This window comes from Chlorocebus sabaeus, chromosome 8, assembly GCF_047675955.1.
Source record: "Chlorocebus sabaeus isolate Y175 chromosome 8, mChlSab1.0.hap1, whole genome shotgun sequence".
In the NCBI taxonomy this organism is placed as follows: Eukaryota; Metazoa; Chordata; class Mammalia; order Primates; family Cercopithecidae; genus Chlorocebus; species Chlorocebus sabaeus.
The window spans coordinates 148,887,240-148,911,771 of NC_132911.1; the positions used below are offsets into that span (position 1 = coordinate 148,887,240).

A 24,532-nucleotide genomic window follows, 5' to 3' on the forward strand; every position below is an offset into this window, starting at 1 on the left:
GTCCCAGGTCAGCTCCAGACTGCTGTGTTGGCAGCGAGAATTTCAAGCTAGTGGTTCTTAGCTTGTTGGGATCTGTGGGAGTGGGACCTGTTGCGTGTGCCCACTTGGCTCTCTGGCTTCAGCCCCCCTTCCAGGGGGTGAACAGTTCTGTCTCACTGTGGTTCCAGGTGCCACTGGGGTACGAAAATAAAAGCCTGCAGCTAGCTCAGTGTCTGCCCAAACAGCCACCCAGTTTTTGCTTGAAACCCAGGGCCCTGGTGGTGTAGGCACATGAGGGACTCTCCTGTTCTGTGGATTGCAAAAATTGTGGGAAAAGCGTAGTGTCTGGGCCAGATAGCACAGTCCCTCACAGCTTCCCTTGGCTGGCGGAGGGAGGCCCGGAGGAAGGTCCCCCACTCCTTGCACTTCCTAGGTGAGGCAACGCCCCACCTTGCTTCTGCTTGCACTCCCTGGGTTGCACTCACCACCTAACCAGTCCTCATGACATGAACAGGGTACCTCAGTTGGAAATGCAGAAATCACCTGCCTTCTGCATTGGTCTCGCTGGGAGCTGCAAGCCGGAGCTGTTCCTATTCAGACATCTTGCCAGATCCTTCCAGTGTTTTTCTTTATCATAAAATTAAATTTAACTGTGGAACACTTCATGGATGTGCACGTCCTCCTTGTGCAGGGGCCATGCTAATCTCTGTATCATTCCAATTTTAGTAAACGTGCTGCCGAAGCAAGCACTACTTGGAATAATTGCTGTGAGATTTCATGATTTTGTGTGTATAAAAATTTTGTTTCTGAGTGGCACTTTATTTGCATGGATATGTCATAATTTGTTCATCAACTGGTGAGCTTTGTGTTGTTTTCAAATTTTGGCTGTTACAAATAAAGCTGCTATGAACATTCACATATTTCCTTTTCTCTTGGAAAAATAATGAGAAGGCCATGCTGGATCATATGGTTAGTGACTGTTTAACTTTTAAGGAAACTACTGAACTGTTTTCCAAAGTGACTATGTTTTTTGACATTCCCATGAGCAGTGCATGAGAGTTTCCCTCCTTCCACATCCTCACCAGCGCTTGCTATGGTCAGTCTTTGTAATTTTAGCCACTCTAATAGATGGTAATGGTATGTTGTTGTGGTTTTAGTTTGCATTTCCTTAATATTTAATGACATTGAGTATCTCTTCATGTGCTTATTTTTCATCTGTATATCTTCTTTGTTGACAGGTTTTATCAGTAATGATGGTGGCTTTATAAACCTTTTGCTCTGTATCTATTGAAATGATCATATGGTTTTCTTTTTTACTTTATTAATGTGCTGAATTACACTGGCTGATATTTAAATATTAAACCAACCCTGCATTTGTGGGACAAACCACATTGAGTAGTTATATGTCATCTTTAAATAAATTGTTTAGTTTCATTTGCTAAAATTTTATTTAGAATTTTTGTGTCTATGTTAATGAGGGATATGGACCTGTAGTTTTCCTTCCTCTTCTTCTGTTTTCTTTGCCTGGTTTTGGTATCAGGTAATGCTGGGCTTATAGAATCAGTGAAAAATCCTCCCTCCTCTTTATTCTTTGAGCCTCACATAGCAGGTGTTCGATAACTATCCCATGGGCGATTTGGTATAGAGAAAAGTAAATTAATGTGGAATAAGCAAACAGAGTTTATGGTGGGAAAATGTATAATATAAAAACACATCATTAGCAAACACTGTGCCATCAAACCTGCAAGCAGGATTCACATTCGTCGTCTCCTTAATCTTTACCTGCGAGGTGGGAATCACTATTCCTGACTAACAAGTGAGGAGCCTGGGAGGTTGTGACTTGTTCAAGATCACTTAGCTGGATGGAGTTTTCACAAAGTAAATCTTATGTGAGTCTATTGCATCCCCACTTCAGGGCAGCCATGGCTTCTGACTCCCACAGGGACAGGCCAATCCTCCCTCATCTGGAAGCTGCTGCTGCTGCCGGGCTTAGGAGAGAAGAACCTCAGCACCCTAAAGGAGAGTGGGAGGCGCGACTTCCTGTGCGCAGGCTTCGGAGAGGAAGCTGGGGCCGCCTGCAGGGAGCACTCTCCCTTGGCTGTGTCTGCGTCTGCGGTGTGGGGCCCTTTAAGCAGGCTCTTCTCTCTCTGATCCCAGGACACTGGACATATGAATATGGGAGTCCCATTTTTCTCTTCATAGATCACATGCTGGATAAAGGGTCTCAAGAGGCCTTGAAACTGACATGTCAGGATACAAATGTAGGACTGGTCATTTGTGTTGAAGAAGGAGATGTTCCCACCCTCATAGTTCAGGAAGACCCCTACTCGTGTAGGAGGGGTCTCGGGGGAGAGGTTGATAAAATGGGGATTGAATGTGAAATACAAATATTCTGTCGTCAGTCCGAAGACCCAGTACCCATTGTTGGGAGACAAAGTCACAGAGTCCTTCCTCCTGTCTGTGTCATCCTGGCACACTCCCACACACCACCCTACATTTTGTCCCACGTCCACCTCCCAGTAATGTTTCCCTGCCTGGAAACCCTGAGAAGCCACCACACTCTTCCTTGTGAATCTCTTCGTAGAGTAAGGCACCTTCTGGGGAGCTTTTCTATGGGTTACAGTTTTCAGATCAGAAACGCAGAGCTTCGAGTGAGCCGTCGCTGGGTCCAGAGTCACCTCCACTGGGGTGCGGTGGGGGAGAGAGGAAGCGTGAGTTACTGAAGAGGAAATCTGGGCTAGAATAAGAGGTCGACCCTCCCACTGCAGACTGGCTCCGGGTAGGATCCGGCCAGTCCCACTATCCCCTCAGCCATGTCTCTTCTCCAGGGCAGCCCCTGTGCCTCACTGATGCTTGGAGATGCTCAACCACCAGAGGTTCAACTCCTCTGTATCACCCAGCCCGACCACTGCCCTCCCAGGTAAGCCCATATTTGACTTTGTGAGACCTTGAGTGACTCCAGGATTCACCTTCCTTCCACCCACCCGTTCCTGCTGACTTCACTTCTTTCCCCTTAGCACAGACTCCTAGAAGCCAGCTACTGGTGCCCTCAGTTCCCTGGCGTCCTGCCTGTGACCCCTCCGAGCTGACCCAGTCCCTATGCTTTTCCTTCCAAGTCCTGGGCCAAGAAGTGCATTTAGAGGCAGCGGCACCCTGGGGTGGATTGGGGCATCACAGATTTGCCGTCTGCAAGCCAGGTGGGCTCCATATTTGTCACTAGTCATCTTCCTACTCCATGCCCACTGTCACCCTCTCAGGCATCAGTACCTGCGTGTTTCCGGGCCTCTCTCAATTCTGAAAGCAAGCAGACAGAACAGGCAGTTCAGCGCTCCCGTGGGGAACAGGACACAGGGAGAAGGGAGAGACCAAGGATTAGGACCCTTTGTGAGTGTCATGGGCCCTCTCAAGAGATCTGAAGGCGGCTATGGGGCTTCTCTACAAAATGCACCTCCCCCAGAATCTAGACAATTCAGAGTTCCCATCACAAGCTTGGCTCTGCAGGGACCCATGGGCCTCAGGATATAAAAATCCATAAACGAGAGACTTGGAAAGGAGTCATAAATGTGGGAAGAGGAATATTTTCTTTTACCTGCCTGTCTGTGCTTTCTTCTCCAGTCTGAAAAACAAAAACAAAAACAAAACACACAGAAGAGGCTGACATCACAGAGCAGGGCCCAAGGAGAGTGTGGGAGGAAAGCCCTGCATGTGATAACACTCTCACCCAGTTTATCCTGCAGTTTCCACCAAACAAAAAGCAGACGATTTGGTGGTTGATACAGGACTGGGTAAAGTCTCAAAGCATCAGGCCAGGGAGGTTGAGGATCACCCACCAATTTTTCTCAGGTTCCTCCCTGTGGTCCACACACCCCCAGAGCTGGTGATCAACACCTCCCCCCACCACACACAGAGCGGACCAACGGGCAACAGGCACAGACGGGGACTTCCAGGCCCTGAGGCCTATCCTAAGCCCTCCAGATATCTGAGGGGCAACTCATTAGCAGTGGATGGAGAGAGCGCGGCAGCTGCTCTCCTGCACCTGCCGGTACTTCCTGTCCAGCCTGGAGCCGGGGTCTCCAGAGGCTCACGCTGTGGATCAGGGAGGGACCCGGGAGAACCATGTGTGGGAGGCTCAGGACGTGACACACACTTACCCAATTCTGCCTGGATTTTCCCTGAAACAGAAACAGTGTATTCAGTGGTGGACACAGGAATGTGCAAGGTACAAACATGACCCTGGCTGCTTGCACAGGTGGGACAAGCTGCAGGTGTGAAGGGCAGGGCCTCTCCTAGAACACTTACATGTGCTCGTCTCCGCAGCCCCCGCACGGAGCGTAGCTGTCTGCGGGGAGCAAGAGATCAGGAAGGTTCATGCTAAGGAGAGGGACAACAGCTGGGATGCTGTGGAGGTGGAGATGGAGATGGGAGAAGGCGGCTGGGAGGGGAGGCGGGGGGATGGAGGTGGGAGAAGGCAGCTGGGAGGAGAGGCGGGGGCGGCCTCATCCCCGTGGGAAGTGTCACTCCCAAGGAGGAAATTTGTTCTGGGGTGAAGACTCTTACTGAGATTATCATTTTATCTCAGTCAGTTTTATTTCCTCTTTTATGAAGTCTTTGCAACTACCCTGAAATTTTCTTATAAGACTCTTGTTGTAGCTAGTAGAAATTTATTTATTTTTATATATTTATTTTTTGAGTCAGGGTCTCACTCTGTTGCCCAGGCTGGCGTGCAGTGGTGCGAACATGGCTCACTAAAGCCTTGACTTCCTGTGCTCAAGCCAGCCTTCCATCTCAACCTCCTGAGTAGCTGGGACCACTGTCATGAACCACCACACCCGGCTAATTATTTTATTTTATTTTTAAAATTTTTTTTGTAGAGAGGAGTTCTCGCCATGTGGCCCAGGATGGTCTTACACTCCTGGGCTCAAGTGTTGCTCCCACATTGGCCTCCCAAAGTGCTGGGATTACAGACACGAGCCAACACACTCAGCCTGTTTGTAGGAATTTATGTGAACTCTTTTTGTACTGAAAATCAATGATCTGCTTATCCTGTGCTCCACGTAAAGTAGAAAGGGATTGGCAGAGGCTGGCATTTTCTGAAGGAGCCATTTCAGGCCAGCACAGAGGAGGCTGAAGACTGGGTTCCCTCTGCCTCCGGTGGTGGACCCTGGGGGCCTAGGGCTGGAACAACAGAGCCCGGAGGTGTGTGAGGGCAGCCTGATACCAGCTCCACAGGAACCACCAGGAAGGTATGGGCCCGTACTTCTCTCTCTCACTTACCTTTGGATTTGAAGAAAACAATTGTCATCCCCACGACAACACCACATAGGCCACCACAGAGTAATCCGGGTAAAATAGAGGCCAGGCGCCAAGGTGAGGGCTGGAAAAAAGTATCTGAAAAGCAGTCCCACAGACCCCTTAGTGATTACTAAGCAGGTAAGACAATTTTACGCCCATTTAAGGAATCTCCCAGTACCCCAAGATGAAAACATTTTTCTCCAATTTCTTCTACAGATTTAAAGCTTTACATTTGTATAAGTCTCGATCCATCTGGATTTTATACATATACTCACGTGTGTGTGTGTGTGTGTTTGCGTGTGTGTGTGTATGTAATGAGGCAGAAGTTCAATGTCATCTTCTTCTAAGCAGGTATTGACTGTGCTGGCAATGTTTATTGAGTGGACCTTGCTTCACACACTACCACACATGCAAGGTCACCTCTGTGTACCTCAAGTTTCTGTTCAAGCTTGGATTTGTTTCTGGGCTTTCTGTTCTTTCTCATTGATCCACAGGGTTATCTCTGTGCCAATAATTTTAATTGGCTTAATCTTCAAAGCTTTGGGATATGTCTCTGAGATAAGACTAAGCTTCTTAGCTTGCTCTTATTCCACTGTATCTTAGCACTTCTTGGCTATTTGTTTTGCCACATAAATTTTGGAATTGACTTGTTAGGCTTTAAGAAAACTCTGGGTCAAGTGCGGTGGCTCATGCTTATAATCCCAACAGTTTGGGAGGCCGAGGTGGGAGGATTTCTTAAGGACAGGAGTTCAAGACCAGTCTAGGCAACAAAGTGAGATCCCCATCTCTAAAAATATTTAAAATTAAAAAAAATTAGCCAGGCAAGGTGGTGCACACCTGTGGTCCCAGCTACTTGGGAGGCTGAGGTGGGAGGATTGCTTGAGCATGGGAAGTTGAGGTTGCAGTGAGTCATGATTGCAACACTCTACTCAAGCATGGGCGACAGAGTGACAGCTCGTCTCAAAAAACAAACAAAAAAATGTGCTGAAATTTTTCTATGGAATTGTATTGAATCTGTATAGCAATTGTAGGAGAACTGGTATCTTTAAAAATACGCATCTTCTTATCTGAAAGGTGTTATATTTGTTCTCTTATTTTAGTTTTCATTAGTGTCTGTTAATGTAGTTTTGTAATACCCTTCAATAAGATTTTGTAAATGTTTTATTAGACTTATTCCTGGTTAACATTTTTTTTATTATTTATTGTACATGGCATGTAATTTTCTTCCTTTGCTGATGTTTACTAATGCAATTGATTTTGTTTATTCATCTCATTTTTCATGAACACGATGGGTTCTTTTATGAGTTGAAAGAATTTGTCTGTAAATTTTCCTAAATTTTCCATTTATATAATCATGTAGACTGTGAACAATGGCCATTTTATTTTTTTCTTTCTAAAAGTTATAACTTTTACATTTTCTTCCCTTATTGAAGTGACTGCTAATAGTAACAGTACTCTAATATAATGTGGAACTGAAGTGTTTAATGCAATCTCCTTATGTTATGATTTTAAATGACACATTAGGTATGTTTTCTGTGTGTATTTAAAAAATTAAGTGGCTTACTATTTTGTATGATGTTTGCTGCAAGTATCTTTAGATATCTTTTTATCCGATTAAGCAGGGTCTCTCCTATTTCTAGATTGATAGAAAGTTTTCTTCTATTTCTAGATTTGCAAGTGTTGAAATCATAGATGAATAGATGTTGAAAGTTATCTATGTTTTATTTATGTCTACTAAGAAAATTATAGTTTATCTCTTTTAACTAATTATGGTAATAATCACATTAATATATGTTCCCATGTTGACCTAACATTTTTTTCCAGGATAAGTTTGGTCATGAGATATGTTTTTGTGGACTTTTCTACTTGCAAAATTTTTGGTAAGATTTTTACATTTTCAATTATGAATAATGTTGGTAAAAATTTTTCCCTTTTCGAGTTGCCCATTTCTGTTATGGTGCCAAAATTATGTTTACTCAATAAAATTAGTTTAATATTTCCTATTTTTTCTGCTTTCTGGACGACTTTCTGAAAGATACATTTTCTCTTTTCTTGAATATTTGGTAGACTTTGTACATAAAAAAATGTGGCCCTTGTGGGAAGACTTTTAAATGCTGACTCTACCTCTTTCGTGGTTACAGATTAGTGAGGTAGTCTATCTTTCCTTCTGATTTTGTATTTTACATTTGTCTTCTTTTTAAAAAATTTTTGAGACAGAGTCTCACTCTGTCCCCCAGGCTGGAGTGCAGTGGGGTGATCTCAGCTCTCTGCAATCTCTGCCTCCTGGATTCAAGTGATTCTCATGCCTCAGCTTCCCGAGTAGCTGGGATTACAGACACACACCACCACGCCCACCTAATTTTTGTATTTTTAGTAGAGATGGGGTTTTGCAATGTTGGGCAGGCTGGTCTCGAACTCCTGACCTCAAGCAATTTGCCCGCTTCAGCCTTCCAAAGTCCTGGGACTACAGGCATGAGCCACTGCACCTGGTCTGTATTTTACATTTTTCTATGAAAACTTTCTCTTCATCATATTCAGTAGAAAAGGAAAAAGTTATTCAAAGCAGTTTATCTTATAAATCTCTACTAAATCTTTAGTTGTACCTTCTTGTTATTTCCTGCATTATTTAATTGTGCTGTTTCTCTTTTATTCTTAACTGATGTTGCTAGTTTATCTATTTTAATAACACTTTGAACCATCTAACTTTAGATGTATTAATCTGCACTATTTGTCTTAATATTTCCATATTTCTATATCTTTAGGATTTCTTCCACTTTCTTTTGCTGTTTTCTGAAATATATATTGATGCCTAATATCAATATTCAGCTATTTTATGCTAATAAGAACATTTAAGGATTTAAGGATATATATATATATATTTTTTTTTGAGATGGAGTCTTGCTCTGTCCCCCAGGCTGGAGTGCAGTGGCATGATCTCGACTTACTACAACCTCCACTTCCCAGGTTCAAGCGATTCTCCTGCCTCAGCTTCCCGGGTAGCTGGGATTTCAGGTGCCCGCCACCACACCCGGCTAATTTTTGAAGTTTTAGTAGAGACAGGCTTTCACCATTTTGGCCAGGCTGGTCTTGAACTCTTGACCTCAGGTGATCCGCCCGCCTTGGCCTCCCAAAGCGCTGGGATTACAGGCGTGAGCCACCACACCTGGCCGGATAAAATTTTGACTCAGAAAACCATATTAGTTCCATTTTACACATTATGATAGATTGTAATTTTATTATCATTCAGTTTTAAGAATTTTCTACCTATCACTATGCTTTCTTCAATTTCTCAGTTATTTTTATGTTTAAAAATTTTTCAAACACTTAAGAATTTAAACTATCATTTGCTATGGTCATTTAACTTTATTAAATTATGATTAGAGAATTTTGTGTGCATGATATCAATGTTTGAAAATTTTCTGAAAACCATTTTATGTGTTTATATCTGATAAAATTTTATAAAAGTCCCAAGTGTGGTAAAAATTCAAGTGTATTCTACAAACCTGGAATCCTTCTCCAAAATATGTTATTTCAGGCTTATTAATTTTTACTTCAAATATTATATATTCTTACTCATTTTGTCTACTTATTTAATCAATTTTAGAACTCGAAGTATGATCTTTTTTCTTGCATTTCTGTTGATATTTTCTTTTTATATTTTACATGTATCAGGTACATACATATTTAAAATTTTCATATTCTTATACTGAGTGAACTTATGTTTTTGAAATAACTCTATTCCTAATGTCCTCTTTCTTAAAACCTTGTCTTCCTTTCCTTGACACTAATATATCTGTTCGATTCTTCTTGATTAATATTTTTCTAGTATTTTTTATTTTCAATGGATAGGTCATATGTGCTACATTTTTCCTCTTATGAATTGCAATTGAGATTTTTATTATTTATTTATTTTTATGTTTTTGAGATGGAGTCTTGCTCTGCCGCCCAGGCTGGAGCACAGTGTTGCCATCTCGACTCACTGCAACCTCTGCCTCCTGGGTTCAAGTAATGAGATTTTTAAATCCAGTCTGAGGTTCTTTGTCTTTTAACTGGCAAATTAAATCCTTTTACATTGAGTGTGATTCTGGAAACATTTTAGTTTATGTAAATTTTCCTACTATTTGTAAATCCTTTCTGAAATTTTCTACATTTTTATTCTGCTTCATGAAGGAGCAATGACGTTTTCTCAAAATGAAGAAACAATTATTTTCTTAGTCCTAGAGTTAATTTCCTTAAGTTTTGTATGTGTTGAGTTGTGAGTGTTGCACCATTGGGGTATTATGTGGTGAAGGAAATACTTAATTATACTGCCTTGGAATTGTAAACAATTCTACTTCTGCCTTATCAAATGTTTGGTTTTTTTTTTATACCTCATCAATCTTTGACTCTCAAAACAAATCACTGAAGCTGGGTGGTACTACACAGCAATCCCAGACACAAGCTGCTACTCTACCCTGGGTGACCTATGCACACACCCATTCCTTGCTCCTGCTTCTCCCCACTCACCTCCTATCAATACCTTGGATTCCACCTCATGACTCTGCTCAGCAAGGTGGATGGAACACAATATGCTCCCAGTATTTTCCTGGACTATAATGGAGGTCTCCACATCATACAGGCTGTGCCCATCTGCATTTACTCTGGAGTCTGAAGACAAATGCTGTCCTTGTGGACCTTTCCACTTGACTGTGGGCTGTGGGAACCAGCCTGAGGACAGGCAGAGTAACTGGATACCTCCGTCGACATATCCCATGACGGAAATAAGAGGAAGTGAGCCCAGTGCTGGGAAGAAAACAGGGAAAGATGAAAGTGAAGACCAAATTTCAAGCTTATAGCTATTTTGAGTCTGGTTCATCAAGCCTGTACCCATAACAACACACACATCCTTCTCTGTCTCTCTCTTACACACACATCTACTCATAATACTACTGCAAGACTTTCCATGGTCTATGTTCATTCAGCATTTATTTAGGAACCACTATGTATGCCTGGATATTCCTAAGTATGAAATAGGATGCAGTGCATAAGACACAGCCCCTTCTAATGAGAAACTCATTGACCAAATAGTGAGGAAACTGTATAAAATACATTTCATAGTGAAATGCAACTATGAAAGCACAGTCAGGTTAGCAAAGAGAAGAGTGCTTAACTGTCAGGGAAAGTCACAGCTTCCTGGAGATGGCATTTGCACCCTTCTGTGTCAGAAAATAGGAGTTTTGTTGTGGTCAGGTTCGGGAGAGGGGAAGCATTTTAGACAAAAAGAGGCAAGTGCAAACCACAATGTGAAAAGTTAACATGCCACAGTGATTTCAAGGACTCATGAGTATTTATATTCCAGATAATGATGTATAAGAGAGTAGGGGTGTGAGACAAGGTCTGAAAAAGGCACAAGGCAAGCCATGGAGGTCATACATTCACTGACCTGAGCAATGTGGACTTGCCCACAGCCACTTTGAGAACTGTAGACCAGTAGGGCTCTTACCAGTCTCCAGCAGGTGGGAGTTATGGTAAGACCTGTATCTTAGAGAGGTCTCCAGACAGCAGCATGGAGGAGGGACCACAGAGAACACTCCGGAGGAGAGTAACCCGCTGTGCAACTACTGAAGTGACTCCAGTGAGAGAAAAGAAGGGCTGGGGAGGAGGAGGGCTTTGAGAAGGGGAACTGCAGATGCAGAATCTATTTGGAGGTTGATTCAATAGGACTGAACATCAAGGAAGGGTTTATTGTGACATCCAGATTTGTGACTTGGGAAATGTGGAAGAGTACCCCTTATGTGGTTGACTTCAATTTGATGATTTAATATTGCCTTTTAACCACTCCAAACAGAACTTCCTCTCTGAGTGCTGTTCTCTGCCATTCCCCAGGGTCTGGATCAATGCATGGAGTGTAATAAATGTTTATTAGTCAATAAATTAATGAAAGAATGATGATGGTGTAAGCACCAAGGAAGGGGGTTCAAGTAAGATGATGTAGACTTATCTTCCTTGCTCCTTCCTCTAAGTAAAATTATAAACCCTGGAAATGAGGCAAGCATAGGTGCATTGTGAAAAGTGGAAAGACTAAGGAGGACTGACTAGGGACCCCAGGACTAGAGAAAAACCACAGCAGCTGAGCATCCTATGACCACTCCCCCACTCCCACCTCCAGCAGAAGTAGGTGGCCCAACGGGAATCTTTCCACCCCTAAATGGCTGAAAATACATGATATGCAAAGTGGTGCTGGCAAAAGAATTGACCATGAGCCACACTGACTGGAGGCCAGGGGAAGAGTTTTTTGTCCCACTATGCCAGATGATCACCTCTCTCACAAGAAACACTGGGGAGCAACATGGGGAAACACCTTTTACTGCCACAGTCGGTACTAGAAAAGATGATCAGAATCTCCAGGGACATCAGATAAGCAAAGCAGACCAAAATAATACAGTAAAGTCTCTGAAAATTAAATTGTATTTGGAGCCATAACCACCAAAAATAGACTAGGACCTGAGTCATAAATCTAAACATGGTGACTGCCTGCAAAACAGAAGCTTTACATAGGGTCTAGAGTGTCTTACAATAACTAAACCACTTAGATTTCAACTAAAAATTACCCATCACACCAAGAACCAATTAAATATCAACGAATGAAAATAGACAATCATGTAATTGCCAAGACCAACATGAATAGCTATTATTAAAGTGTTTCAAAGAGCAATTATGAATTATCTCAAAAAAATTAAAACTCACAAAAATCATAGATGTTATAAAAAGCAAATCGGGAGTTATATAACAGAAAAAAATACAAAAACAAAAACTAACTGGGTAGCTTCAATACTAGAGTGGAGATGACAGAAAATAAAATCATTGAACTCCAGGATACAACAATGAAACTTAACCAGTGTGAAGAGAGAGGAAAATATTTTTTCTAAAAAGGAAAAACAGATCCTCCAGGACCTATGGGACAATAACAAAATATCAGCATTTGTATCATCATTGTCCCAGAAGGAGAGGTGAAAGAGAGAGAGCTGAAAGAGTATTTAAAGAAATGATTGTCGATCTAATCAAAGGAGGTGAAAGTCCTTTCAAGAAGCTGAGAGCAAACCAAATAGGAGAAGTGCAAAGAAACTCATGCCTTGATAGATCATAATTAAATTTCTGAAAATAAATAAAACTATCTTGAAAGCAATCAGAGATAAATGATGCATTATATATAAACCAATGACAGCAGATTTTTCATGAGGAATATTCAAGGCCAGAAAGAAGTAGCACATTTTTCAACTGCTGAAAGAAAATAACCATCAGGAAACTTCACAAATTCTATATCTGGCAAAACCATTATTCACAAATAAAGAGGAAATCATTTGCATGTTTATTCTCAGATAAACAGAAACTAAGAGAATTTGTCACTAGCAGACCTATCCTAAAAGGATGGCTGGAGGAAATTCTTCAAACAGAAAGGAAATGATAAAAGAAAGAATCTTGGAATATTAGGAAAGAAGAAAAGCAATAGAAAAAGAAGAATAAGGAAAACTACAATAGATTTTCCATTTTATTAGTGTTTAACAATCACATACGGGCTGGGTGTTGTGGCTCACGCCTGTCATCCCAGCACTTTGAGAGGCCAAGGCTGGGGATCATTTGAGGTGAGGAGTTTGAGACCAGCTGGCCAACATGGCAGAACCCCATCTCTACTAAAAATACAAAAAAAATTAGCTGGATGTGGTGGTGCATGCCTGTAATCTGAGCTACTCAGGAGGTTGAGGTACAAGAATCACTTGAACCCAGGAGGTGGTGGTTGCAGTGAGCTGAGATCATACCACTGCACTCCAGCCTGGGTGACGGGGCAAGACTCTGTCTCAAAGAAAACTAAAAACTAAAAAAAATTACATATGATGGTTTAAACAGAAATTAAGTCACTCTCTGATGTAGTGCTTATGTATATAGAAGAAATACTCAAGGCAGTATTATTTTTAAAATGTGGAGATTAAAGGGATCTAAATGAAAATGAAGTTTCCATACTTCAAAGTGGTAAAATGTTGATACAGTAGATTGTGACAAATTATATATGAATATCATAACACTAGAACAGCACCTAAGAAAACACGACAAAATGTTATACTAAAAAAAGACTAACAATACGTTGTAATGGAATCCTAAAAAAATTTAGTAACACACAGGAAGTCAAGAAAAAAGAAGAAGAAAACAAAAGAAATTGAAACAGGACAGGCATCATCACTCTCATTTCACCAACAGGGTGGCAGTGGCTTTCCTCCGTATCCTGTCAGGTGGTGGCAGGTGCAGGTGGCTGTCCTCTCTGTCATGACCCCACCTGTGTGATGGCAGGGCCAGGCTCATCTCCAGAAACCTCAGGTCAGGGATGCCCACCGAAGCCTTTTTACATCATGTCAGAATCTGGAAAACCTGTTTTATTTCATTATCTGAAATACTTTCAAGAGCTGATAACGGTAGCATGACTTTACAAGACAACTCAGTCATAAATAAACAACTGACCTGACACCTGCAGCTCCCAGGTGGCCTCCTCATCGTAAATCTGGGAACTGAACCAGCACCCATACAGGCCCACGTCCAGGGGAGTGATATTTTTTAGTCTTAGAGAGACATGCCCCCATGCAATGGAGTCCTTCACAAGCTCAGTTCTCCCTTGATACTGTGGCATCTGCATAGATTCCCGGTCTTCCCCATCTCTGTAGAGGTGGACCACAGCATGGAGCTGATTCCTGAAGAACCGCACTTCCATGGCCTCTGCACTGGTCTCAGGAAAGAGGGAGCAGGAGAACACTGCGTCCTCCCCCACCGAGGCCTGGACAAACTTGCCCGGTCCAGTCACTTGCCACTGTCCTATGGGAGGAAACACAACAGATAACTGAGCAAAATCTACTTGAGTCCTTCTCAGGGCTCTGGTGGGTGGAGATGTGTGGGGTGTGGGGTGGGGGATCCATCAGTCTTCTTTCTAAACCTGATGACTTGGATTTGCACATCTTCTTACACTTGCGAGAACGCTTCCGTGTCAGTTACTTCACTCGGTTCTCATACACATCTCGTGTGAGATGAGGTGAGGTCTGTGCTATCAATATTTCCCACATTCAACATGAGGAAACCCTGTCTCTGGGGCTGAGTTGTTCAGAGGCCTGAGAGACACCTTCCAAATGCAGACTCCCTGACTAGAGGAGAATCTACCTCCACATGCTCTCTGCCCAGCTGCTTAATGAACACTCACACCACCGCCTTTGCATTTTCTATGCTAAAAACCTTTTTAAATGACTCAGGAGGGGAGTAAGTGGCCATAAAATATCCAATTTGGGGAAATTTATTTCCTTCAAATAGATGATTACGTCTTGTAAATGTTTTATGGATACAAGAGAGAAATACATATTCTCTGCTGAAGCACATTTATTTGTGCTTCTTTTTTTAAGCAGACTTCTGCCACATTCTGAAGGACATGGTATGACACAGTGAGGAGATTTTGTAGTTTTTGTTTCAGAGATTTGCTCTTTAGTGCACTCATGTTGTGACATATCTTTTCCATGACACCTACCTTTTACTCCAGGTAATAATTTTATGTTTTTCCACTTTATTATTTCGTACTTGAATAGTACTTCATCTAGCAAAAGCTTGTTCAAGCCACAGCCTGTGGGCTGCATGAGGCTCAGGACAGCTTTGAATAGGGTCCAATACAAATTCGTAAACTTTCTTAAAACATTATAAGACTTTTCGTGGTATTTTTTCATTCATTAGTTATTGTTAGTGTTCTTCTTCTTTCAACATGGCCCAGGGAAGCCAAAAGATTGGACACTCCGACTCTAGTGCTTTATCAACATGGCTTACCTGTTTTTTTGTTTGTTTGTTTGTTTGTATTTTCTTGGTACAGCTTTGTCTTGATCTTCCCTTGAAACTGTTTTCATCTTGCTGCAAGTGACATAATTGTTTGTTTTCTGCAAGTCTTCCCTGCACAACTCTCAGCTTCATGAGGACAGAGTGTGTGTGTTTTCCTCAGCACAGGATTCCCCATGCCCAGCACAGAGAATGGGCTCTGCAGACAGGGATTATGCTCGTGAATGGTGAGTGCTACTTTCTTTGTGCATTTGCTTCTCGGTTTTGTGGTCGACCAAGTAATTTTCCTGGTGTAAATCACACTTACAACTCTGTATGATTAGAGTTCTTCTTAGCGAGATCACAAATGATGGAGGCCCGCTCCCTTCACCTTCCAAGTACCCAACCCTTTGATTGGCAGTGTCTCTTGATTCATTCACATGTATCCATTTATGGTATATGGATCTACCTGTGTGTGCTGTCTGCACGTGCATCAGAGGCAAAGTGGATCGCGTGTGTGAATTTCCAGATAAGTGGATGTTTTTAATTTTAGCACTAATTATGTCTAAGTTTAAGTACATTTTATAAATCTTGCTGAAATGTATTTCACTTGTGCACCTTTAAGAGTATTATTAAATGAGGTGTGATTTTGCCGCCTGATGTCTGACCAGCTGCTGACCTGGTGTAGCAGATGTTGAGGCCCTGCTCCTCACCGCCCAACCCTGAGTCCCCCTGAAGTGGGATGGGCATTTCCCTGCCTGCTGACAGCTCCGCCCTTGGAGCCTGGCCTCTGCCTCTCTGCTGATGGCTTCTTGCAACCTTTGGAACTTACTCAGCCCAGGCACAGGGCAGCCAAGAAGGTTTGCGATTTTAATAGTCCCAGGGGGCACATCTCACCCAGTGGGGAACAGGAAGCGGTGGATGTTGGGAAGATCCTGAGCCGTCATCTATACGGTTCCTGCAAAGGACACAGTGGGACTGGGTCCCAGTTGCCACCACCGCAAGCTGCTCATTAGTGCACCCTCTATGGCTTTCCTCCCACTGGCTTCACTCTTTGCACCTTGTCACTTTTGTTTCTGAGAATGATCTGCTAAACAAACCATCTGCAGAAAGGCTGTTGCTCTAGATCAGTTTTTGGGAACCAACCTGTCAGCTGGGCTGCTGTGAGTGCTGCCCTCAAGACTGCGTGAGACTCTCAAGCTGGGCAAACAGTTTTTAGTACATGTCTGTTTCTCCGGCCAGCCTTGCTGCTGTCATTTGTCTTGCTGACAGCATCTCCCTTTACTCCTTCCCCGGGGGAGAAGCAAGGAATAACACTGTGTGTGGTTGCAACACACTGTGCACCAGTGGAGCTCTGTGCTGCGTGCTCTACATGCAGAAGTCCATGCAGTCCACACAGTAGCCCTTCAGCCACAGGATGTCACGGATGTGATATTATTACCTCTATGTCATCATAAGCAAAAACTGACGCTAATAGAGGTTATCAGCCACGAGCTCATAGGCAGAGAAAAAGAAAGTTTAAAAAACAGTCTTACTTCCTCCAAGGTCATTTCCAGGATGCCCTGTTGCCTCATGCAGAAACAGAAAGCAGACAGAAAAGCTCGTCAGAAAATGGCTGAGAATGTACTTAAATGGAGGCTCTCTTTTGAGTAACACACATGGATTGTGGTTTTTTGTTTTTGTTTTTGTTTTTTTGAGTCAAAGTCTCACTCTGTCACCCAGGCTGGAGTGCAGTGGCACGATCTCGGCTCACTGCAGCCTCCACCTCCTGGGTTTAAGCAATTCTCCTGCCTCAGCCTCCCGAGTAGCTAGGACTACAGGTGCCCGCCACCGCGCCCAGCTAATTTTTGTGTTTTCAGTAGAGACAGATTTTCACCATGTTGGCCAGGCTAGTCTCAAACTCCTGACCTCAGGCGATCCACCCACCTCAGCCTCCCAAAGTGCTGGGATTACAGGTGTGAGCCACTGCGCCCGGCCAACACACATGGATTTTGATGCCCTTATTTCTGTTTTCTTGGCTTTGTTTAGCAAAACAGTCATAGGTAGACAAATAGCAGGATGGAACTGTTTCAGACAGAAAGTGAACACAGTCAAATGAACTTTTCATGGCTTGACACTGACCACCCAGAATCCAGTGTTCTACTCCAGTCCCCGTCTCTCCCTGCCCAGTGTTCTACTCCAGTCCCCATCTCTCCCTGCCCAGTGTTCTACTCCAGTCCCCGTCTCTCCCTGCCCAGTGTTCTACTCCAGTCCCCGTCTCTCCCTGCCCAGTGTTCTACTCCAGTCCCCGTCTCTCCCTGCCCAGTGTTCTACTCCAGTCCCCGTCTCTCCCTGCCCAGTGTTCTACTCCAGTCCCCGTCTCTCCCTGCCCAGTGTTCTACTCCAGTCCTCGTCTCTCCCTGCCCAGTGTTCTACTCCAGTCCCTGTCTCTCCCTGCCCAGTGTTCTACTCCAGTCCCCATCTCTCCCTGCAAAGTTTATTGGATTACTCAATATCCTATGCACCAGGCTTTGTGTTGATGGTTACTAGAAGGAGAAAGAAGAGTGGATTTCTGCCTAGAATATGCCAGGTTCCAACTTATTCCTCACTTAAAGGTCTGGTGCTTTACCCCATATCCACAGGTGTTTCTAACTCAGCATGTACATAACTGGACACATTGTCTTTTTCTCCAAACATCCTAAACAGTGTCACCTTCCACCCAGACACCCAAGTCAAAAACCTGGGGATTTTATTAGAGACCTCCCCTGCCTAAGCCCCACAGCCCACTGGGGAAAACAATATATTTACCTTAGCATTCTCAGTGTGTTCCCTCCCCACTCCCAGGGCTGCTCCCATTATTCTGGGCTGCTATAATAGTGCACACAGTGCCCATGTCCTTGAGAAACAGCCCACGGGGTCTGCTCCTGAATTCCTGCTGCCCTGTGCTTCCCACAGCTCCTGGCATTGGTAGTTGCCAGCCTGAGGCCCGGGGAAGCTGGAGAATGCAAGCACCAAAGATTCCTGCATCTCGCTGTGCTGAGTTCATTGTCACGAATGAACTCAAAATATTATTCAACAAGGAGACAAACAACATCCAAACTGAAAGACTTACCTGACACCAGCTTGTAGAAACTGAGAACCAAAATGAGCACGAAAGCCATGGATATTCCTGTGAGTTGATCTCACGTCGTGAAAACAGATGACAGCAGGGGTGGACGGATGATTTGGAGGGCAGGCCAGCTGTCTCAGATGCAGGAGCCATGGAGAGGCTCTTCATGAACTGATGTCAAGCTGTGCTTTTCTCCCTAGAGCCTCCCTAAACATGGCTGTATGAATGAGGAGTGTGGGCCCTGGACTTTGAATCACTGCATTTATTGGCAGGTCATAAACATCTATCTCAGACCAGAGAAACGGTCATGGAAAGAGAGTAGGGTACACTTGGAGGGACTTTGTTCTGGGTCAAGATAGTGCCCCACATAGGTGGCATAGGAATGCCAGACGCAGAGATATTTTCAGGCTTAGTCTGGCAGGCAGAGCTGCAAGAGAGAGTGAGCATCTATCCCTGAAAGAGAGATTGGACGGGTGCAGTGGCTCAGGCCTGTAATCCCAGCACTTTGGGAAGCCAAGGCAGGTGAATCATGAGGTCAAGAGCTCAAGACCATCCTGGCCAACATGATGAAACCCCGTCTCTACTAAAAATACAAAAATTAGCCAGGCGTGGTGGCACACACCTGTAGTCCCACCTACTTGGGCGGCTGAGGCAGGAGAATCGCTTGAACTGGGGAGGGGGAGTTTGCAGTGAGCCCAGATCACACCACTGCCCTCCAGCCTGGTGACAGAGTGACACTGTATCTCAAAAAAAAAAAAAAAAAAAAGATAGAAATCATCTCAGCACAGGGCAGTGAGGCAGTGAATTTGCCCAGGCGCATAGGCAATGCTCCATGAGACTCATATTTCCTGGCACAGTGTGAGGAAATTCTGCCCATCCCTCCCTTGTCTTGAGTTCAGGGACAGGACTCTGATCATGAGGCCAGATGGGGTTGAACTTGCCAGAACAACCAGGACCTTGATCTCCAAGGATCCAAGGTATTGAGAAAGAGACCAAGATGAGGCTTCAGGCCCAGGGATAAGGCAAAGATGCATTCATTCAGTCATTCATTAGATGCACTAAGCCAGGACAAACACAGAGATTACGCAGTGATTTCAAGTCTGGGGACCTGCACGAAGAATACGCACTTACTAGATCAGAAAGCAGGTTTCCACGGAGAGCACTACGAAGGGCAATGAAGGTAAAGAGCAATTTAAAAAGAGGAAACCCCATGAACTCAGAAATTGCTAGTAACACAATTTTAAATAACTAATGGGTCTAAGAGAACTAATAGAAGTTGAAGGTAATTAGACTAGAAGAAGAATGAAAACACTACATTTAAAACAGTGTGATGCATGTAAGGCAGTTCTTACAGAAAGGCTTATCCTTAAGTGCTTATATTAGGAAAAAAGAAGTCTGAGTATTGGCTGAACAAAGTATCTGAGTTAATCCGAGTTAACTCTTGGATCCTGAAGTTCTCGGGCCACTCGCCCCATCTTTTCTTTCCCTTCACTCTTCTTTTTTTTCTTTTTTTTTTCACAATCTGTAAACATGTAATCCTGCCTTAAGTACAAAGCCTTTACAAATGCAAAAAAATCAAAGATTACAAGTCAATTTCTTTCTGCATACAGTAAGAGCTGAAATGTAAAGAGATCAACGTTAGAAAAAATACACTGAAAAACATGCCACTTTAATAATAATAAGACAAAACTGCAAATTAAATCAATAGAAATTAGGTAGATCCATTTATTTTTTAAATACAAGTATAATTTTGGAAGGGCTATTTGACAAATTCAGCATTAACTGCCAACTCTATAGACATGTTTAACAACAACGACAACAAAACAAGGCATTTACTCTTGGCCCTTTTAGTACAGGCAAAGTGTCCTATTGCATCACAAGTATTAGTGACGAAGTAAAAGATCCAAGGGCATAATATTAAAGAGGTTTTTTTCCAACTGCGATTTGGTTGAAAAATAACATAATATGAATGTATATTAATAACTATCAAGACCACCGGTGATCTGCAGAATACCTAGAGGCCTACATACTTAGAAGGCTGAAACTAGTAAAACAGTGTTAAAATCCGTGTTTTTATTCTTAGATGAACAATGAGAGTGAGATTTCTGATGCCAATTTTATAGTGTGGTGGGGAATTGAGAGGAGATATTGGGGAAGACTGGCAGTGTGTGCTGAGTTAGTGCTGGGAATGTGGCTCAAATTAGTTAATACTCAGATTAGGATATTGTTTTAGAAAATTTTAAATGGTTCTAAATTGTGGCATGTTGAAAAGGATATTAAGGAACAATGATTCATTAGCCCGAAACACAATTTAATGAGTGCCATCAATGGGCTTGAGAAATAAGCAGGGATGGGGGATGGTGAGGCAACATGAGGTGAAAGAGGAAATGGAAAGTAGAAAATATGCTTGAACATTGGAGAATGTGAAAAGTCCACCAAAGAAACTGCTTTCGTTATCACTCAGAAGTGCTCTTCCCATTGGCTACCTGCTCCCGATCACCCAAACGCCAATTTTAGAGCACAGGAGCAGTAACCCCCTTTATCTGCAATTTCACTTTCCATAGTTTGTTACCCGAGGCAACCTTGGTCCAAACGTATTATGTGGAAAATTCCAGAAATAAACAATTCATGTTTTAAAGCACAAGCCGGCTGGGCACGGTGGCTCCTGCCTGTAATCTCAGCACCTTGGGAGGCCGAGGAAGATGGATGGATCACCTGAGGTCACGAGCTCAAGACAGGCCTGGCCAACATGGTGAAACCCTGTCTCTACTAAAAATACAAAAATTAGCTGGGCATGGTGGTGGGCGCCTGCATTCCCAGCTACCTCGGAGACCAAGGCAGGAGAATTGCTTGAACCCAGAAGGCAGAGGCTGCAGTGAGCCAAGGTCGCACCACTGTACTCCAGCCTGGGTGATAGAGTGAGACTACATCTCAAAAAAAAAAAAAAAAAAAAATAATAATAAAATAAAATAAATTACAAGCCATGGAGTGATGAAATCTCATGATCCTCCTGCTCTGTCCTGCCCGGGGTGTGCATCATCCCTTTGTCCTGCTTGTCCACACAGGTTGTGTACAACCTGCCCCTCAGTCGCCTAGTAGCCGCCTTGGTTGTCAGATTGAAAAAACATCGTCTGTAAAGGGTTTGGTACTATCTGAGGTTTCAGGCATCCACTAGGGGTGTTGGAATGTATCTCCTGCAGATAAGGGGAGACTACTGTATTATATTTCAGCTTCCATAAAACTTTACTAATTTGGATTAAGAACACAAGCCTGATTTTGTAAAAAGTATCCATAAATATTCAGAGGTAGACTTTTGTTTCATCAAGTAAAAAGAGCAACTAATTCCAACTGTTGAAGTAGTAACAAGTAAAGGCTTCACCAGGCTTGCCTTGATGAAGAGTTAAGACATACTTTTAGGTCAACAGCACAAGATTATTAAATAACTTGTATGCTACAAACGTGCTGCTTCCACTCATCAAAACAACCCAACAATCCTTACTATTCCAACTTGCTGAGAACCATGTCAGATGTTGCCTTCAAGAATGAAATATTTCTCAAAACTGTTATATCAAATGTAGTAGCTATTGGACATAAAACAGGTAATTTGTGTCAGACTTTAGTTAGTTTTCATGAAGTATTTATCTCCAACTTCAGTTTATCCCAACATTAATTTATGATAGGACAGTTATTAAAATTAGCCATTTCTCAGACTATAGCTTTGAAATCATAAGAAATGGATAATTAAACTCACTAGTCGAAATCTTGATTCAAGTGATGATCCAATAGCTTACAAATGTCTCCAATAAACTGAGCTTTGAGGCAGGATGGAAAACAGAAAAATGTAAAACCTCTATCCCAATCACCAGTGATGGAGGCTAAGCAATTATACCTGCAAATCCTTAACGACAGGTCTCTCCTAATGAAAAATCCTGAGATTTAAGCACTGTGACTTACAGAAGGCAGGTTGGCTTAATGAGAAAGTTTACTTTTAGTAAAAAGACAATCAGCAATATTTTATTTTGGGCACTTAGTATTTCACAGATCCTCAACACGTTTTGAGGTAGGTCAAATATTAATAGCGTATTTTACAAACAAAACTCACGCAGATGTTTTGTTACTTGTCCCAAACCACAGGAGCAAGTCTGTCACGATCAGGAATAACGTGGCCTCTCTGATCTTCCAGATTAATCTGTCATGTGTGAAGTTAAGGGTAATCACTTGCAAATATTCATGAAAAAAAAACAAAAAAAAAGACAGAAGACTAGATATAGAAATTCTACTTCGGGATATTTTAAACTTCTTAAATTGATCCTATAATGAGTATATACTTGCTCTCATTACAAATCTATATATAACTGATCTTTACAATTACAAATGAGCACAGGAGTGACTATGTTGCTTTTCTGCCTTTTAGGGTGAGTAGAGCAGGGAGATAATCAGCCAGCTTTCCCCGGAGCACTAGGCAGCCTTTACCTGAAGGTGCTGTGTTCGAGGCACCACTGACTGCGATTTGGGATCATAGGAGAGCAGGTATACTAATGGGAACAGGATTCAGAAAAGATGCCTGGATCCAAAAAGCAGAAGCTCTCTGCAAGTCAGAGGTGAAGAGAAAAATAGTAACATCTCAAGCTTCTGATCCTGAGTATCATGGCATGGCATTACAACTGCTTGTGATAGGACCTCCTACAAGAACGGTACACTTGTCCCAATAAAGTCCGTTAAAGTTCTTACTAACTAGATAAGCCACAAGTAAAACTAAATTGGTATTTCATTAAAGTGGACACCTATAGAAGCAAATATCTAAACAATTTTAATATGAGTAAGTTTTACCCGTCATGTAAATTCCTCTCATTGTCACAAGCCCAATTCTATTAGCTTGTCATAATTCCTAAAATAATTTACCAAAATTCAGCTCATCTTGACATAGGTTCTTGAGCCAGCATTCTGTGCTGTTTCATCATAAAGTTCCTTTTATTTAAACAATTGTATAATATTAGTAATAATAAAGGATTAAGAACAGTTAACTTGAGCCTAGGAGTAAGGTTGCAGTGAGCCATGATTGCACTACTGCACTAGAGCTCAGGTGACAGAGCAAGACCCTAATCTCAAAAAAAAAAAAAAAAAAAAAAAAAAAAGAGAGAGAGAGAGAGAGATTAACAACTGAGAAATTAGAAGGAAAACATCATTACTGTGTTATATAAAAGAGTAAGGATATATGTTTCTGTATAGAACAAACAACCCAATACCATTTGAGCCGAAGAACAAAAGGGAAGAAAAGCAGGTGGCGGGGGCATGGAATGCAGAGTATTGAAGCCTTTTACTCTAATGTCTCCAAAGTTGAGTGTGGAAGTAAAAAGTTTCTACATTTAAAAATTTTATATAAATTATATGAATTGCAACTTTCATAAAAATCAAAATGAAAGGTTCTACATAGGACAAAAGCTATTCCTAAGCAACACATCATATATGCACAAGGCCACTGAATGTCATGGATATTAGTAACAAATGAAAAGCTTAAGTCTATGACGGATTGAACTAAGATTTCAGTTTGGTATTCTATAAGCCCGAGATTGTAAACTACTCTTATGATATGAAAGCTATAAAGACTTACAGAGTTTTGTGTAGGAACTCTTGAGCTTCTGGTTGGCACATTATCTACTTTTTAAATATGTGAAATAAATACAGACATTTGTGAGAGGTTGTGCAAAACTATTGTATTTACAAAAATGGCACAAAAGTGAATTCAGCAGTCAATGCACATGCATACTTCATTCACATCTTCAACAACAAAAGGTATTCTGACTCTATAGAACTGAATAAGAATATTAGCTTCAACAGCAGCTGCTAAGCACTAGAAACACATAAGTTACACCAGAAGGGGCAAATATTGCCCAAGTAAAATTCTACTGTTAAAGCTGAAACAGGTTTAAGGCCATTCAAGTTCAAGCAGAGACAAACACAAATCTTATGTTTGAAATATGTGACCTTTCTTCTAACTTGTAGTCCTAAACTTCTGTTTAAGGTAAATACAGAAGAAATCAATACAATAGAGATTATACTAAATAAGAGTAACATACAAAGCTGTAATTAAGATGAAGTAATGAAAGCCAAAACATTAAAATTTTAAAACTGCTTGTTACTTGTTAGAACCAGTACTACACTTGGAGTTAGGTAATACAAACAGTTATTTTCAAGTAGTTTACTAATGTTGCTCTAACATGTCCTCTTCTCCAGTGCACTGTTAAATGAATCAAAAATGCTACACAAGTATATTCCACAATAGCAGCACACGCTACTGCTACCTGCAAAGCTGTCAGTCTCCAATGACTGAGTGAATGAAAGAAAATAAAAAGTAGGTAAGTA

The 24,532-nt window shown here is 42.1% G+C and overlaps 1 protein-coding gene, 1 long non-coding RNA gene and 1 other non-coding gene across 3 annotated transcripts in view; 1 reads left to right on the forward strand and 2 right to left on the reverse strand.

Annotated features, from left to right (window-relative positions):
* On the reverse strand, nt 1-19,017 carry LOC140712264 (butyrophilin-like protein 3). The gene is made up of 8 exons (XM_073018575.1): nt 18,173-19,017; nt 13,762-14,109; nt 9,778-10,053; nt 5,254-5,367; nt 4,131-4,151; nt 3,569-3,595; nt 3,247-3,273; nt 1-2,662 (listed from the first exon to the last, which is right to left on the reverse strand). The coding sequence occupies exons 1-8, from the start codon at nt 18,219-18,221 to the stop codon at nt 1,875-1,877; spliced, it is 1,650 nt and encodes a 549-aa protein (XP_072874676.1). The 5' UTR covers nt 18,222-19,017; the 3' UTR covers nt 1-1,874.
* Nucleotides 626-729, reverse strand: LOC140712343 (U6 spliceosomal RNA). The gene has a single exon (XR_012093872.1). It is a non-coding gene; the product is annotated as a U6 spliceosomal RNA (small nuclear RNA).
* Nucleotides 15,057-24,532, forward strand: part of LOC140712266 (uncharacterized) — a 13,745-nt gene continuing 4,269 nt past the window's right edge. Inside the window, exons 1-2 of the long non-coding RNA XR_012093812.1 lie at nt 15,057-15,329; nt 22,584-24,525. This is a non-coding gene — a long non-coding RNA (uncharacterized lncRNA). The remainder of the gene's footprint in view (nt 15,330-22,583; nt 24,526-24,532) is intronic.

Bases quoted from the DNA above. Each gene is read 5' to 3' on its own strand.
- LOC140712264 (XM_073018575.1), bottom strand. From the start codon at position 18,221: ATGGCTTTCGTGCTCATTTTGGTTCTCAGTTTCTACAAGCTGGTGTCA. The intron at 14,110-18,172 runs GTAAGTCTTTCA...TTCCTCCCATAG, and splicing joins TTTCTACAAGCTGGTGTCAG to GACAGTGGCAAGTGACTGGA. The intron at 3,274-3,568 runs GTAAAAGAAAAT...GCTTGCTTTCAG, and splicing joins AAGAAAGCACAGACAGGCAG to AATTGAGAGAGGCCCGGAAA.